This window comes from Triturus cristatus, unplaced genomic scaffold (genome assembly GCF_964204655.1).
Source record: "Triturus cristatus unplaced genomic scaffold, aTriCri1.1 SCAFFOLD_205, whole genome shotgun sequence".
Taxonomy (NCBI): Eukaryota; Metazoa; Chordata; class Amphibia; order Caudata; family Salamandridae; genus Triturus; species Triturus cristatus.
In genome coordinates, this window is record NW_028187869.1 from 303,493 (window position 1) to 322,458 (window position 18,966).

Here is an 18,966-nt window from a genome sequence, read left to right on the forward strand (position 1 = left end):
GCGCGGTGTTGCGATGAGGGATAAAGCCGGACTGGTCCTGGTGAATCAGATCGCACACCACGCTAACCAGCCGATTAGCCAGCACCTTGGCGAGAATTTTGGGCTCCGCATTCAACAGAGAAATGGGCCTGTAAGACGTGACCCGATCCCGCGGCCTCCCCTCCTTATGAATAACCACGATAGTGGCCAGACGCTGGTCCAGCGGGAGGGAACCCGCCGAACGGGCCGCGAGGAACATAGCACGGAGATGTGGCGCCAGCGTATCTGGTCGCAGCTTGTACAATTCGATGGGAAGGCCATTAGGACCCATGGCCTTGCCGGAAGCGACCGAACGTATGGCGAGGGCAATCTCCTCAGATGTAGGGGCGGTGTCCAACGACACTTTATCCTCTTCCGAGAGGGAAGGCAGCGCAATATCCCTGAGCATAGCATGGGAATCCTCTTCCGAGCGGGAAGACACCGGGGAATACACCCCACGGAAATATTCTGCGAAGCAATCAACAATTTCACCCGGATCAGTGACACACACACCATCCAATTTCTCAATCAACGGGACAACTCGACTCGCTCTCTCCTTTTTATCCAGCCACGCAATCAATTTACCAGCCTTATCACCCACATCATACAGTCTCCCATGCTGCTCTCTACTGAGGCCCCTGGCTGCCTCTGTGACGAGGGCCTTATAGTCCGCATGCTTGAGTCGGAGAGCATGTAATTTGTCGTCCGTCACCCCACATTCCAGATCACCCTCCAACTCAGTTATCTCAGTTTCAATACGGGTCACCTCCTCCCGCCCGCGCCACCGGGAATGGGAAATAAGGGACAGGGCCTCCCCCCGGAGTACCGTCTTGAACGCCTCCCACAGAGAGACCGCAGTCGATACAGACCCCATATTATCTTCAAAATACCGCTCAAGAGATTTAACCAAATCTGCGCGAATTGCGGGGTCACGCAGGTACCAGGGATTGACCGGGACCACCCTCCCCTCCCCCCTCGGGACAATGTCGAAGTGCAGCAGGAGCGGGGAGTGGTCCGAAATACCCCGCGCCAAATGTCGTACCTCCCCAACCCTCCCTGCCTGTGCCGCTGGCATCAGAACATAATCAAGCCTTGAAAGACTGCCATGAGCCCCGGAGTGAAAGGTGTACTGTATCTGCGTAGGGTGTTTCAGCCGCCAACAATCCACCAGCCCCAATGTATCCAAGAGGCCGGACAACCACGCTTGGGCACGGGGGAGATCCCTAGGAGGGTGACGATCCTCAGTACCGGAGACTACAGCGTTAAAATCTCCCCCAACCACTAGAATCCCCTCCGGAAGGCCAAGGAGGAGGCGTCCCAGATCAGCGAAAGTAGTTGTTTGCAACCCTGGCGGGACATAAACAGAAACTAAAACAATCACTCTACCCTCCAATCTACCCACCAGAGCCGTGTATCGTCCCCTGTCATCGTGGAACACCTCATCCATTTCCAACGGGAGCGAAGTTTTAACCATGATTCCCACGCCCCTCGAACCAGAGGTGAAGCCCGAGTGGGCTACAAGGCGATAGCCCCGTCTATTCATAGCACGAAAGGAGTTTCCAATGAGGTGTGTTTCCTGCAGAAATACTATATCGGGAGAAATACGTTTTAAAAACTGCAGGACCACACCCCGTTTTATCCTGTCCCCCAGTCCATTAACATTCCAGGACAAAAGACTCAGTCCCCTACCCCCCATCATAGCCGAAGTCGAGCCATCTCCCCCCAGGGAGCACTGTAGAAGTAGCACAACAATACATCTGCCTTGTGGTACATATAAACAATACCCAACCCCAACCCAACAGCCCCAACAAAACTCCCCCCTCCCTGCACCCCTGCATGAGCCCAAACAGCCCCCCCAACTTGCAGTGTGCCTGTCGCCCCTATGTAAATGGAACTACTAAGACCCCCTAGAGGAGGAGGGAGAACCCCCTCGAGACCCAGCACAACCTCCCATGGAGGGGAAACAAGGCACAATAGGCAAAAGACCCTAAGCATGGCCAAAAGTGGCATCATCCGGGGTGAGCCACGGTGTCAGTACCTCAGACCCGGTCCGGTGAGCGCTCACCTCCCGTCGCCCCCCCTCCATCCCGACCATGTCCCCCAGTCAAAGTGTCCAACCAGTCCCCGGCCATGTCAGGACGGTCAAAAAAGTGAGTGCGACCATCTGCCTCCACCCGCAGCCTGGCTGGGAAGAGCATGGCATATTTTAGGTTCATGTCCCGAAGCCGCCGCTTGACACCCAGGAAACTCAGTCTCTGCTTCTGGACCGCCTGCGTGAAGTCAGGATAAAAGTTCACCTCCATGTTTTCCAGCTTAATCGGCCCTTGCAGTCTAGAAGCTTGCAGAATCGCATCCCTGTCCCGAAAGTTAAAAATACGGGCAATAAGAGTCCGCGGAGGGGCTCCGACCTTCGGCCTGCCTCCGGGAACTCTATGGGCCCTCTCCACCGCAAAGAATTTGCTCAGCCCCTTAGGCTGGAGATGGGTAGAGACCAGGTCCTCCACAAAGAGATCCGCCGCCGACTCCTCCCGTCCCTCGGGCACTCCAATAATGCGGATATTATTCCTCCGGGCCCTGCTCTCGGAGTCCTCCAGGCGCCGATCCAGGAGCGCACTTGCCTGACGGAGCCGATGCACCTCCGTCTGAAGGGCCGCTACCTCAGTCGTGAGGCCCGACGCGGTGTGGGCCAAAGAGTCGACCCGGTCATTGGTCTTAGAAAGATCGGCTCTAACAAGGTTAACATCGATGAGGACCGCGTCGAGTTTATGTGCCAAGGTGTCAAATTGCTGGCCCACTGAGGTCTTCATCTCAGCAATGGCGCCCATAACATCCTGCAAAGTCAGATCCGCAGGCAAATCCGGGGCATCCGAGGGGCACTCGGATGACTTGTGCGATTCGCCGGGAGACCCCTTCGGGAGGGTGCAGCGGTCCATAATGTTGGCCTGATGCGCGGTGCCACGCCGGGTAGACTTGGCCTTCAACCGATCCCCATCCTGCTTCGTGGCCATCGTCGTGTGGCTCGCGCCCTCACCAGCTACGCAGTGGAGAGCAAGCAATCAAGGCCGAGAGCCCCGGGGGTCACCCCAGGACGGCAGAGCGGGCCACCGCAGGCAGGCAGGCAGGGTCTCCCAGCGAGGCCACCCCAACACAAAGAAGCGCCGTAATCCCACTTGCGATGAGGGCAGGGGGAGTCAAAAGCGAAAGTGAAAGTGCGGGGTACGTGACTCGCCAGGCCCGGCCCGCCGTTATTGTTCACTTCGCCACTGGGTTACCCCCAAACTCGAATCCGGGGTCAGGAGGGAAGTAGGCCGCAAACTTCGGTCGGTGCTCACCCCGGCACCCGGGGTCCGATTCAAAAACGGAAAACGGGTACCACCTCGGCGCAGGCTCACCGACACAGTCCCCTCAACCGATTCAGGATGAAGGCAGGATAAACGTAGGAGGTTGCGGAGGTCCTCGGGAGCCTCGCACCTACGCGGCCATCTTGGTTGCGCGCTAGGCTCCTCCCGAACATTACCTTTTGATTTTCTCTCTCCCCAAGGCTTTGGGTTTGAGTTTCCCACACACTGTAAGAATTCCAAGAGTATCGGCTGTCGATTTTGTCCACTTGTCCTGAAGAAGACCCGTGTTGATATCCCTAATCAATGCAGATTTTCAGGGTCGAAACGTCGACAGCTCCTTTGTCCATGTATTAGGTCCCCTAACGGATTTATTTATATAATTTACTTACCTTGCTAGGTGACCTCCATTATAATTGGACCTTGTCTTTTAGTACTTCCTTGTGTAATTAGTCATACAGAGTTTGTTCACCTTTTTGTAAAATACACTAATTCTGTCACTTTGTCACTTTATCCACCAAATCACTTTAATTATGTTCACATGCGCCGTTTTTTAATAAGGTTATCAGACAGCCTTCATGTCATGATATAACAAAGTAAAATATATATTGTTTTGTCTTTCTTCCGTTTCTGCAAATATGAAGTAAAATATTTTTCCATTGGGATTAATTCACGTTCTCTCTATTATGTTCAAGTGCACGTTGTTTTCCAATTATTTAATTTGTATAATGTAAACCACAAAGAAATTGTTTGACCCGACGGAATCGATTGTTGTTTATATTGTACATACCCAGGTTCTGTAGGGTTACTGGGTTACCCCATTGTATTAGATTTTGCACTCCATAACTGTCTGCCTGAACTTGTGGCTTCATCCCTGTCCAGCACAGCCAGATATTCCTAGTTCGAGCTTTATGCTTTTTGGTGCTAGTTTCACTAAAAACTTTAAAATTCAATATCTCGGGTTCTACTAATTGGATTTTTGTTGTTTTATTTATTAAAAGTTACTCTAATTTTCCACCTCTGTTACAGGCTCCTTTTGTGGCGTGTTTCCACTGCTTTATAGTTGAAAGTGTTCCACATATACTTTATACATTGCTCTTGAGTTAAGCCTCAATGCTCTGTGCCAAACTGTCAAAGGGGTGAGGACAGATTAATTGCCTTGATCCAAAAAGGGTTGTGGGTGCTGCTTGACCAGGTCTCACAGCCCAGACAACCACCAACCCAATTTCTTACATGGGACATTTTCAATCTCATCATTTTTAGCATCAATCCTGTAATTATTGGCAATAGCTTGAATTTAGAGAATTATACTTGAGCAAACTTGTCATAATATTAAAGCTTGGAACAACTGTTGAAAGTTTGCCTTTGAAATTTAGAGCAATGGAGTATTAAGTCTTACACATTTGTTGTCTCTATTTCAGACAGTCTCCAGAAGGAAAACGGTATGTGAAATTGCATTGAAACAAAGGTGAGGGCAAGAACAAATCTAGTCAAGGTAGAGTACTTCTGCTTCTCTGAAGATTGTTACTGCCTGTGATGCATCTTTTGCTTATGATGATGTTGGGAACTATATTTTGCTCTTTAGAAGGACCATTAGTTGGACTATGTTTCCTTTATACAAAAACAGAAGTCTCCTACACAGTGAGCAAAGCAATGCACATTCTTCATCACAACCAAGGGATTTTACTCAAATTAGACTGTACGACTCCATCTTGAAAATCTCCAGAAATGCTCATTTTCAAATTCATGACCTATTGTTGGCTATCTGAGCAGACATTTCTAAAGACAAAATGTTCAAATGATAGTAGGGTTTTTTAAAATACTGTTGAGGTTTACAAAATCTGAACATATTGTTTGTTACATATTTTTGAAGACATTATAAACTGCATTGAATGTATTACTATTTTATAGATGCCTCTTATTGTGATATACTACAAAAAAACAGGCCAATGATTGAGGGTTTAAGAAAAGTATAAGAATTGTGAATGTTATAGGTCAGTTTGAAATACATTAAGTATCTGTGACTACATGAACAGAAATATCTTATGAATATCACCTGTACACACATTTTGCAAATCGCAATACGAATATTTAGAAATCCTCCCAGATAGCTAATACTGCCATTTCTGAGTTTTCTTTCTGTCAAGTTTCACTTGCACATCTTCAAAGCAAGACTAAATTATTCTTCTCAAAATTTTCTCTGATAGGTGATTTAATTAAAACAATAGGTAAGTTTATAAATTGAGCAATAATAGATGAATCTTATATGAAAAGTAATTCTAGAGAGCTCATATTAATTTATTTTTGTGTACACAGACAATCTCCAAAAAGAAAAAGGTGAGTGTAATGGTATTTCTAATAATACAGCAGCATTGGATGCTTTGTGATCTCTTCAAGGGGTCTTTTATTGTCACTGTACCCAGTAGATCATCAATACCAGTTTAAGCTTGAAAGCTGTTTATCTGGCATCATAATCAGGCACCTTAGTGGCGTCTTGCCTAAAGCTCCCTCATTTTGAATATCTTCTATTCCTAGATGCTCTGATTTTAGAATATTTTCTAGAAAGCAGGCTAAACAAATACATTGCCGCTCTAATGAGTTTCCTATCTTCAGTTTATCAACTACTCAGGAGCTGCACTAAAGGATTAAGATGGTTATATTATGTTATGTTTAACAGATTTGTATGATGCAGGTTATCACCTGAGGCTATCAGGTACTGGAGCAGGTGCGTAGGTCTGGGGGTGCTAGAGCAGGAGCATATGCCCTGCAGGGCTCCTATTTGAACAGGTCTGCAGCTTCTTGCAGAATATGATGAGTTAAGTTGCAGTTCTAATGTGAAGAGGGTGTTCGTTTTGGCAGCGATGATGGAGAAAGTGCGTCTTCCTGCCCTGTTTCTCTGAATGTGTGGGATATGTGCGAGGGAGATACAGGTGGAGCACAGCTATCTGGACAGTTGGTAGAGTTGGAGTCGGTCCTGTGTTGTAGAAGGTTTTGGAGGTGTGTTTGAAATTGCAGCGTTTCTGGATGGTTAGCCAGTACAGTTCTGCTAGGTAGGGAGTGATGTGCGTGTTTCTGGGGACGTCTACTATGAGTCTGGCAGGGTTGTTTTGGATGGTTTGGAGTCTTTGCACGATTCGGGTTGAGATGCTGGCTAAGAGTTCAATGCCGTAGTCGAGTCTGCTGATGATGAGGACTTGGGTAAGCGTGTGTCTTGTGTGTGTGGGGAGCCATTTGAAGATTTTGTGACACATTCTAAGGATATGGCAACAGGATGCAATCATGGTCTTGACCTAATTGTTAATGGAGAGCTTGTCATCAAGGATGTTTCTGACATTGTCTGTGGGGGTGGGTGTGGGAACCAGGTCAGGTGGCTACCAGGAGGAGTCCCAGGGAGAGTTCTTATTTCCGAAGAGCAGAATCTCCGTTTTGTCTGTGTTGAGTTCGAGGCAGTTCACTTGCATCAAGTTGTCCATGTCAGACATTCACGGGTGAAGTTGCTCCTGGTGTTCATGCCATTAGCTGAGTGTCATTTGTGTAGGAGACGATGTTGATGTGTGTGGGTCCTTAAGATGCAGATGAGGGGTCTCATGTAAAGGTTGAACTGAGGGAGTCAGACTCATTGTGTTCTGTTGGAGAGAAAGGAGGAGATCCAACTTAAGATTGGTACTTGGATTCAGGATTCCAAAAGTCGAGCGATGAGGGTGCTTTGGGAGATGATGTAAAATGCCACTAAGAGGTTGAGCAGGACAGTGTTATATGGTTCCTACAAATTAAGTAGGACTGTGTGACTGGACAACATAAACCTCAGAATATGGGGACACACATATCCACACATATCATCAGGAAATATTGTCCCAATTCCAAGCTAGCCTACATTGCCTCATCTGAACCCCTAACCTTACCAAGGTACCAGATGTTAAAGCTACATTCTTTTGAAACAATAAGGCTTTCAGTCGACTTAACTTATCAGAGTTAATGTCCAAAAATAGGAATCAAATGCCGCAAGGTAACTTCACTAGTCGTGCGAGTAGGTGGTATTACAACAGGTCACTACCCTGGAAGCCGTTACCACATATGGCACTCCCAGTTTTATCACACAACAACCTTGGTTGATCACCAACATATAACTTCCATTTTAAGGTAATCCGAATACTAGCTGAATCAAGAAAAGTGGGACGCCGTTTAAATAACATGCCAAATTGGCCATGGATGCGTTCCACGCCCCATGAAGTGTCACCTCTTTACAAACTAATAAATTGCTGAATTAAGTTTCACATTCATTTCCACTAAGAAAGACTTCAGTTTCTGCATGCAAACATTTGTAATTTAGGGGCAGAAACCAAGTTTCATGCACAAAATCTCCCCTAAAGCTTCATATCTACCTACTTGAAAGTGTTTCAAACAAGGTGTCTCAGCTACTGTGAAAGGCAATTTTTCTAAATGCTCATTGTTTAACATTGTATAATTTGCATCTTTCTTTGCCATTCGGTTTTGTGTGCATGTTAAATTATAAGGCAAAAACAACTCAGTTGCATTCAGATATTTCCATGGCACATGGATTGTTTTTAAAATTTGCAATGTCCAAATCAATGGCATAATCAATCTCAGCTGACTTTGCCTGTGCTGGAGGAGAAACATATCATTCTGTATTATATCAAATGCAGATGATACAACAGTATTCAAAGAATAAATGCGAGTTGGCAATTTAGTCATGATATTATCTACAATATCCAATGCTTTTTTCAAATTTGCCCTATCAATTTCTCTTAAACTTTTGGCAGCTTCCTGCTGAGAAACTTTCCTAAGTTAATTGTATATGGCATGTATGAGATGTTTAGAACATGGCGACCTAGGGCCCAGCAAGAAGTCATGTAAATCCATGTCATCCAAAAGGAGAGATATATGTTCCTTAACTGCAGATAAGGTGGAATGCTGTAACCATTGCTGGCATAACTTTCATATGCTATAGGTGGTAACTATCCCTGAATGTTGTGACTGCACGTACCGGTGTCTGGTCAGCTTGCTTTAAAACGTATTGAGGTGTTTAAAAAATGTGCATGACAACCGTTAGTGTGGACTAGCTACACTAACCACTCGTCTGAACCTGAAATTGAAGAATAATATGTACCATTCTGTATCATATTATTGAGCTGTATCATTTTGCAGTGTTGCTAATTGTCAAACTCAAAATGTGCAAGAGAGGAAATGCACGGTGTGGTCATGTCTTTAATTTTTGTCAAGTTTCTGTTTATTGGCAATTCAGTATATGAACAAAACCAAATAATTTGGGCTACAAGCCATCACAACTTTCTGAAAGCATATCATATCTAGTTTGGTCACAGTTGCTTATCAGTTTGGAATGGTCAGATTGTGGTAAATATTTCGTTACCGGTACTATTTTTTATGCGGTAAAGTCTATTAAGAATAACTCAGTAAAATGAGAGGCAGAATCCGTGGTATTAGAGGTTTTAAAAAGGCTTTATTCCTATACAAAGGAATACAATTCGAATTGTAGGCGTTCTATTCCATCACCACGAAAGTTCAGGATTGAAGGGCATATATTATTGATAGGTAATCATTTTTATAGAAAAGGCATTTACAGTGAAACAGATGCAGTAGGCGTATCAACTGATAAGACAAAATAAAATATGCATGCGTAACTAGAATAGGCGTAACTAGAAAACGTCATTATACATGATGTCACAAGTGGGTGGATCCATAAGAGAATCCTGCAATGTCAGCAGAAATATTTGGCAGAGATGCGTGCGCAGCCGCATGACGTGTGATTGACGTGCAACTAGAGGGAGAAGGGGACTTGACATTTAGCTCTACATGTGGAGACAGAAGTCTGGGGTTATGTCAACCTAATCCCAAATCATATCTAATATCCTATGTTTAAAGAACTGTGTTATCCAAAAAGAGAGGTCTCTTAGGATAGAATCTTATTCTATACTGACTATACTGACTGTTAGTGCGTGTACAAGCGTCTAAGTGTCTACACTAGATGCGAGGGGGTAGGAATATTCCATGGTAACAGGGCTATGAATTACTTGCATGAGGACAGCGAGGCCTGGCCCTTTGCACGGTAGCTGGAGGAATGTTTACCTAAACTACTAGACAGGAATGCAGTCTGAGGGGCGGAGGAGATAATCTTGAAGGTGAAATACAGTTTTTGGCAGGCAACGGGCTGGATCAGGCACCGTTAGCCGCGCAGGGAGTAAGACAAAGTTCATGGTCACAGATGCAGGCTCAGACTGGAGCTTTCAGAGGCAGAAGGCAGGAAAAGGCTTGATGACAGAATTCGGGCCTACTCGCCTGAGTCTGTAAAATGTGGAAAGTGAACCACATAAAGTCGGTGGCCTTTCATACTTAGAAAAGGAATATCTGACCCATTCATGGTGGATCTGAAAGAGGACATGTTGACGGTGGACGCACATATATTTGCGTCTTTAAAACTGGAGCAGGAGGGAACATACATGTACTTATAGCATGTACATGGAGCCGTTGGGGTCTACGATAGGGGACATAACTGATCACAAAATTCATATTTCCTCATTCCCTCCTTGTCCCCTTCGGACCCTTAGGAGATATCGATCTTCATCAATCCATCGATCTGTTCATATAGCATCATTTGTTCTTCTTTCTTCTTCCGGGATCTCGAACGAAAACTTGGATGTGGGATACACGAGGTGGCACACAGACCACAAATCGCTGGCCCACATTGTAGACATAAGCAGCAACTGAATAGTATGAGAAAGCCAATACCTAGGAAGGAGAGCATTCTCCATCCCCAGGCTGACAACACGCCCCAGAACCAACCGGACCAAGTCCAGGTGCCTGGACTCTGGTGTATCTGGCTTACAATCTTATGAAGGCGGGTTATGGCTTTATATACTGACGGCGAATTTTCTGGTATGAAAATGCAACAACTTGATCCGATGACCCTACAAGCTCCGCCCCTATCGGCCAGGATGACGTCAAGGACAAGACGATTTTGAAGCACAACAATCCGCATAGCAGACTGCTCTTCTGTTAAATTGCCTAAGGCGGAAATAGTTTCGTTCACTACTGCTTCAAGGGTTCTGGTTAATCTACGTATCAGCTTACTATTAGTGACTGTACCTATATAGGGAAAGAAACCTTTATTGAAATCTGTGTATTTTTCCCATGCTGTTTCAGTGTAATCAACAATTGGGAGATCTCTCTGCTGTCTATTGTGTACTAAATGGGTATTTCTGTGATAATCAGGAGGAGCTAGGAAAACAGGTGGTAGAAGGAATGCTATGTAACAGGTACCATCCCAATCTAAAGGTAGGCGTATATATGCGGTCTGGCCACATATAAAGTAGGAATGACGGGAAGCTCTAAATGTAGACTTGCCTTGATCACTGAATTTTATTACAGTGGTGCATTTACTATGGCCCATGTGTATGGAACCATTCTTTCTTATACATAGTTCCCCTTTTACTGGGAATACTGACATGGCGGGCAAGATTAGTGTAGCTTCAGATTCAACGTTCAGGATCATGAGGTTAAGCGTAAAATTACCTAATCCATATACTTCATTTTCTAGATCAGTTCCTGTTCTTTTGGGAAGTCCCTCCTTGTTAGGGTAGCAGACTTTAAGCAAAACTAAGTTCAGGTTTCCCCATACCCAGTTGTCTTGATAAACTGCGGAATTTGAATCTAGGGAATTAATCAAACTAAACCATGCTCCACAGGAGCCATTGTGTGTGAACGGATAGGGAAAGAGGGGCAAAACTCCCTTATAGTTCTGATAGGGAGGGAGTCGGCCACATATCCAACAATTTGTGGCATTGCTGGTTTGATGAGAATGATGTAGCATACTAATGAAAGTGTTATTGCGCAGCGCAAATCTATAAGACAATTCATGTGGAGGTAATTCACTAAAAGAATGTTCTGCAGTTATATTATAAGCACGCTTAGGAACAGGATAATACATGTGCAATAGGATGCTGACAATGATGATCAGAAGACTTAGAAAAAACAAAATTAATAATGTTACTGTGCAGTGACTACGAAATGATTTACAATACGCATGCTTCTTGAGCAGCATTTGATTATTTCTTTCTCTATTCCGGTCTAGAGGATACATGTCAGAAACAAATTCAACCGATTCACCTTGGAGAGGACTTAAACAATCAAATTGTCTGACTTACTAGACCTCAATTTTAGTTTATACAGTTCTGATTGTGTTAATTCAGCCAAGGGAAGCTTTGAGTCTGTCTGTGAGGGAATACAGGGTGGAGTATCTACGCTGGATGGTAGTCCATAAAATTTCTTGATATGACTCGAGTGCAACCACCCTTTCCTTCCCTCGATTTTCACAGCTGTCCTTGTGGTGAGTAGAACCAACTTCGGTGACTTCCACCTAGGATCCAGTTGGGTCTTCCGGTCAAAATTCCTGACCAACACCAAGTCCCCAGGAACCACGTCATGGGGTTTTACCTCAGTATTGTCGGGAAAAGCTGCGGATACCTGTGAACGACAAGATTGTAGTGCAGACATCAAGGAAGCCAGGTAATCTGTCAGCATATTACAGTCAACATCAGTTATTTTACGAGGTATAGGCGTCCCCCACATATTTGGTGGTCTACCGAAGATCACCTCATACGGGGATAGCCCTGTTCGAGAATGTGCTACCATTCTCATGTAAAAGAGTGCAACTGGTAAGGCTACTATCCAATCTACTCCTTTTTCTCTACATATTTTGGACAATCTAATTTTCAGAGTTTGATTATGACGTTCCACGAGACCTGCCGCCTCGGGATGTCGGACACAGTGGAATTTCCATTGGTATCCTAATAGAAGGGAAACGTGTTTCATTAGTTCGGATGAGAACGGCTGGCCGTTATCTGAGTAGACAACACGTGGTAAACCGTACCGTGGGAAGAATTCTCGAACTAACTGTTTGGCAGTAGTCGGGGCAGTGTAATCTGAAACCGGGTATGCTTCTGTCCAACGGGAAAGAGCACAGACAACTACGAGAACATATTTGAATCCTCGACATCGTTCCATCTGGATATAATCCATCTGGAGGACTTCAAAAGCATGATCGGGAGTTTGGAATCCACCCTGTTCTACGGGGATGCTTTTACCTGGATTAAACTGACAACATATCATACAGGTACGAACTTTTTGTTTCGCTGCGGCTCGCAAGTGTTTGTTGAACCAAATGTGTTGAATGCTGTCTAGCATAGCTTTTTCTCCTAGGTGCGCTGGACTATGTATTGTGTTAATGATGACTTGGACCATTGAGTCGGGAAGAAACCATATAGATTTTTCCTTCGTCATCCATCCTTGATCTGTTTGGATCCCTCCTAATTCAGTCCATTTCTTTATTTCTTCTGGTGTAGCATGTGTCTGTATGTCAATTACATCAAGGGCGGGATCCTTAACTGTCATGCAATGTGTTGGTGTCAGGACTATTGTCTTTGTCATGTCAGTTGTGTGAGTCTGATTCTGAGCAGTCTGTTTAGCTGTTCTGTCAGCTAGGTCATTACCCTGAGAAATGATATCGGTAACTTTTGTGTGGGCTTTGCATTTCATAATCGATATTGCAGTAGGTAGATGAATCGCGTCTAATAGGGCTTGAATGAGGGGTCCGTGTTGGATGTGGGCACCGTGAGACGTTAAATAACCTCTCTCTCGCCACAGTACGCCGAAGTCATGGACGACTCCGAATGCATAACGTGAATCTGTGTATATGTTGACTTTTTTATTTGTGGCTTGAATACAGGCTTGTGTCAGAGCGATGAGCTCTGCTGCTTGAGCTGACAAAGTGTTAATACAATTTGTTTCAATGACTTCAGTGTCTGTTGTGACTGCGTAAGCGGCCACTAACTCTCCTGTACTTGTTCTCATACATGACCCATCTACATATAATGTCAAGTCTGGATCTGTCAAAGGGATATCTGTCAAGTCTTGTCTGGGTTTCGTCGTGATAGTAATGACTTCGACACAATCATGTGCCAATGGATCTGTTCCGCCTACTGGTAACAGTGTGGCAGGATTTAACGTATTACAACGTCTGATTTCTATGTGTGGCTGAAACAATGTTAATTCGTAACCGGTGAGTCTTGCTATAGTCAAGTGTTGTGTTTGTGTGCGGTTCAAGAGAACCTCTACTGCGTGTGGTACTTGTACTGTCAATTGATGTCCTAACACTATGGCATCGCTTTGTCTGATTGCTAAAGCTGTTGCTGCCACTGATTTCAGGCACGCTGGAAGTGCCTGAGCTACTGGATCTAATGTACTAGAGAAATAAGCACATGGTTTGTGTGATCCTGCTTGTTCCTGAGTGAGTACTGACAAAGCAGTACCTTCGCGTTCTGTAACAAAGAGTGTAAACTGTTTATTGTAACATGGTGTTGCTAGGACAGGTGCTTGGCATAAAGCTTTCTTTAAACTTTCAAAGGCATGTGTATGTTCTGGAGTCCAAGGGAGGACAGTCGATGTGGCTGCCTCCTGTGTTGTCAACTGGATGAGTGGTTTTGCTAGAAATGCATATTGAGGGATCCACTGCCTACAGTATGAAGTGAGGCCTATAAAAGCCCGCACCTCCTTTTGTGTCTTGGGTGGTGGCATGTTAGCAATTAACTGGATGCGATCGGGTGTAAGCTGCCTTCCCTCCTTGGACAGCGAGTGCCCAAGGTAAACAACTCGCGGGACACAGAATTGCAGCTTAGAAGGGGACACCTTGTGCCCCTTGTCGGCCAGAAATTTTAAAACCGTCAGTGACGCTTTTTCACATTCAGGTTCGCTTCGGGCGGTGATCAGCAGATCATCGACATATTGAAGCAAGGCAGTGTTAACTGGCATGTGGATACTGTCAAGTTCTCGTTTCAGTGCTTGGCTATAGATGCTGGGGCTTTCTGTAAATCCTTGAGGTGCGCGTGTGAATTTAAAACTTCGTCCATTTAAACTAAAACCGAATAAATATTGACTTTCTGGATCAATTGGGACACTAAAGAAAGCATTCTTGAGATCAATTACAGTGAAAAATGTTGCTTCTGAGTCAATGGCTGTCAATAATGAAGAGATGTCTGGGACCACGGGGTATTGTGGTACAATGCATTTATTTAATTCGCGCAGATCAATAACTAATCGGTATACTGGCGGAGCTTTTGGATCCGTTCTTTTAAGAATCGGAACTATCGGGGAATTACATACATTGGAGTCGGTTTCGACAACCACTCCTTGGGCAATAAGCTCGTCAATGATTTGCAGTAAAGCCACTACAGCATCTGGAGGTAACTTGTATTGTCGCATTCGTGGTAGTACCACTCCTGTCTTTAGTGTGACTCGATATGGTGTAATGTTCATGCAACCAACATCAGTGGGGCCTTGTGCCCATAAATGTGTAGGTAAATTCTGCAGTCGGTGATCCATGTCTCTGGATACGTAGTGACCTTTAAAGTCACGTAAAAATAGTCGTACTCCTTCCGGGGAGCAACATATTATGGCTCCTAGAGCTTTCAATGTTTTTATACCTAACAAGTTTTCTGGACATGATTTAGTAAGCAATAAATCTGTAGTACGTGTCAGTGGACCGACTGTAAGTGGAAGAGGTTGTGTTACGTCATTTATTATAGGTTTTCCTGAGAATCCAAGGGAAATATTTTGTGAGCCTGAGAGGGGTGCCCCTGGAACTTAACTGCGTCTTATAGTTGTTCTGCTTGCCCCTGTATCAAGTAAAAACTTTCTGTCTTCCCCTAATAGTTCACTATGTACATAAGGTTCCTCTTGGTCTACTGGAACCTCTATAAGGGGTAAGCCAACTTCCCTCTCTAGGCTATCTCATGAGTATCGCTGATAATCGGGATAATCTGTTTGTGCGTACTGATACATCTGTTGTGTTGTTGCTTGTGTTGCAGCAACAGGCTGCGCTTGTGGTGGTGCTACGATCTGTTGTGGAGCTGCCTGTTGCGGAGCTAATTGTTGCGGAGCTAACCTAGGTTGTGCATTCTGAGGGATTTGTTGTTGATTCTGATCCTGTCTAGGTGGACGTGGTCTCTCATGTGTTCTACCTGTGGCAATATTATGTTTCAGGACTGGACAATCATGTATATAATGACCTGGTTGTTTACAATAGTTGCATGTCCCTTTCGCAGGACTTGCGGAATCACCCTTTTGATGACTATCGGCTGGAACTGATTGTGCAACAAGCATTTTCATTTTTGTATCTTTCATACGTCTTTGTTCATGTTCTTGTTCTTCTCTAATTCTATTGTGGTGATATTGTAACATCTGTAGCATCTGTGATGGGGTATTACCTTGCCAGGTACTTTCGAATTTTAATACTCTATTCTTGACTTGTAGCAGAGAATTTTCAACTAATTTTGTCACAAACAGATGTGGATATGACTCACTACTGGCTTTTATGCCACTATTTATACTAAAACATTTTTCAAATCGGGAATAGAAATCACTAGTGTCTTCATCTGGTTTTTGTTTACAGGCTGAGATTGCACCCCAGTCTTCCTTTTTCGTAGTTAATAAACGTGGCAGTACCTGTATTAGTAATCCTGCTAGTGCTGTAGTCTTTTCCCCAAGCCCTGCTCCTGCAGCTCGGGCCTTTTCTTCGTTTTCTAATGCTGTCCAATCTATCTTTTGGTCTCCCACCTCCCATTCTTTTTCTTTGAGTTTCTCATAAACACCGGCGGGTAATAGGACCTTTAATATTTTCATAATATCGGGGTAGGTATACTCTCCCATGAGTAACATGTCTTTTATCTCACGGTGGAAACCTGCTGGGTCCTTGTCATGGCTGGGTACTACTTTCTTCATTTCTAATAATTCCAGTTTAGTTATAGGCGTGTACACAAACACGCGTGTAAAATTATCACCGGCACCTCTAATTGGGTGTACTTCGCGTAACGGATTCTGTCTATCTATGTGATACATTTTTCTTCCCATGATGGGAACTGGAACGTGTTCTGGGCATACGAAATTTAAATATTGGTTTCGGGATTCTAGAATTTCCTTAATCAAATCAGTACCTGACCCTCTCCATATATTCGTGAGTAGTTCTGTCAATATGTCAGGTAAGGGTCCTGTATCGGAGTGTTGGCCTTTATATAATATAAGGAGGTGTTGAATCATGTATATACTAGCTAAACGCTGTTCATATGGGTCTAGATTCAGAAACGTGTGTGCAAGTACATCATCATTGTATTCGCCGGGACTGTCAGCCCATTGTACTGCGGACCTGGCTAATTCTTGTTCATCCATGGAATCAAGCACGTGGTATCCCCTTCGATCTCGGAGTAATTTATCAGCGGCTTGGAATAAGTGTTCAGGGGATTTCGTATTTAGCATAGGGTTTGGAAGATGTCTATTACATTCTGGACGTATTGGACGTATTGGGTCGTTAAAACCTCTGGTATTATTATGGGGTCTTCCTTTACCTACATAAGCTATTGTATCTAATTGGTCTGATTCTTGCTCCTCCTCCTCTCTGTTTAGGTCAGCGGCGTCTATCTCTAATCTTTCTTCGTGTATTCGTTCTACTTCTTTGCGGATCTTTCGGTACATAGCTACTATACATAACTGTTTATCATGTCTCCCTTCTGATATATTCTGGCCCCAAGTGACAAGTTTTTGCATTTCTTCCGGATTTACCCCAGGCCGGTCTTGATTTCTGATTACACAGTTTATGAGGAAACGTAACAGTTGTCCCTGTACCTCCGCTTTCTGGTACTCCATGGCTCTGCTAATACTTTCAGGACCTCGTCCTGACTGGACAAAGTGATATATATTTTCTAGATGTGTAGCCATTCCTGGTAGCTTCGTTAAATATATTGCAGCTCGTCGAATACGTAATGATGACAGCAGCATTTCGTCCCGTTTACCGGGCACAGGATCATATCTACAATCTACTAGAAGTTCCTTGAGCATGTCGGGGGTTGCTAATTTGGGCGTACGTTGGTGTGCTAATTCTCTAAGGGAAAATTTATTTCCTCTGGGTGGCGTAGAAAGAATGTCTGTCGTACCTCCTGTAGCACCGTCTGGGGTGCTGGACGTGAAAGGATTTGTTGAAGGTGAGACAGCAACCGTCGTTGCGGGAAAAGCGGTAGAAACAGATGTGCTTGTCGGAATGTGTGTCAGAGCTGGTTGTTGTGGAGGTACAGACGGAGAATCTTGGCGATGCGCATCATCGGCAAGCGGTCTATGTGGTGCGGTATTAGCATACTCGGGAGCTGCGTCATCTAAATAAGAGGAAAGGAAAACATCTTCTGCGGTTCTAGGATGCCCCTTGGGATGTGCTTTTATCGGAAACAATGGAGGTGGCAAGTCTTTTGGTATTTCCGGAGTAGCCTTAGGTAACCCTTCGGCCAGAAGTGGATACATACCATTCATAAGGGCGTTTCTTTGTCTGTCTATTTGTTCTGATTTTACTCGGGTACCTTCCTCGAGTAATAGATTTTCTCGGTTTTTATTGGAATTCTCTCTACCTTTCTCTTCCTGTCTGAGTGCTTTTTCCGTGCGTCTATATGATTCTTTACGCCATAATTCAATGGCATCTTTCTGCGACTGTCTGGCTTTCTTTTTCCATAATTCTTCTTCTACTCTCATGATGCAATCTGCATCCCAGGTCCCCGCTGCGGGCCATCTCTGACTCTCTGGTAATTCTTTGGTGTAGTCCACCCATAAATCAAGAAATAATACGGCATCTAGGCCATGCTTATGATACATAAAGTACCCTGGAGTGTCCCTAGGTGGGATGGGAACAGCTTCTTCGAGTACACCTTTTCTAGTTTTGATCTGTCTTAGTTTCGAGAAGAGCGGCATTTTTAGACCTTATTACTAGAACACACTTTATAAAAAACACAATAATGAACAGTCATTCACACCACAATATATAGAACGTATTTCAAAACATTTAACACTTAACAGTTTTACGAACAATGATAACTAATAGAAAACTAGTTACTGACATAATACTGACACTAAATAATACTTATTTATATTTATTTATATGCAAAACATACTATATATACTGCTAAACAGTACAGATACACTGCTAAAACAGTGCAGACCGGATTTGTGTACCCAAACCCGTCTTGACCGGCACAGACTATGTGCACGTTAAATGCCTCCCCGGTAATGGTACTCACCGGGTAGCTCGGAACGGAAGGCCTCGGAACGGAACTGAAACTGGACCGGACTGGACTCGACTCGACTGGACTCGGAACTTCGGAACCTGGCGGGTCTCTGTATACCTCGGATCTTGCTCTCTCAGCTAGGCTCTGGTCGGGATACTTCGCACTTCTCACCGCCTCGTCTGGGTGTTGATCGCAGCCTCAGTCGTCCCCGCTTGGCCGGAGGGAGATACAGGAAATCCTGCAGATACGCGTTTTTGTCCGTTCAGCTGTGGCAGGAGACCGGGCCTGCAACGCACCGCCGGCGCGTGAGATGAGAAAGTGTCCCTATTCGGGCGCCAATTTATGTGGTAAATATTTCGTTACCGGTACTATTTTTTATGCGGTAAAGTCTATTAAGAATAACTCAGTAAAATGAGAGGCAGAATCCGTGGTATTAGAGGTTTTAAAAAGGCTTTATTCCTATACAAAGGAATACAATTCGA

At 44.5% G+C, this 18,966-nt stretch overlaps 1 protein-coding gene across 1 annotated transcript in view; it reads left to right on the plus strand.

The window, feature by feature from the left end:
- Positions 1-18,966, plus strand: part of LOC146770460 (butyrophilin subfamily 2 member A2-like) — a 301,560-nt gene that overhangs the window by 212,537 nt on the left and 70,057 nt on the right. Inside the window, exons 9-11 of the mRNA XM_085640442.1 lie at positions 4,778-4,798; positions 5,564-5,584; positions 5,673-5,693. Coding sequence (XP_085496568.1) covers positions 4,778-4,798; positions 5,564-5,584; positions 5,673-5,693 — 63 coding nt within the window. The remainder of the gene's footprint in view (positions 1-4,777; positions 4,799-5,563; positions 5,585-5,672; positions 5,694-18,966) is intronic.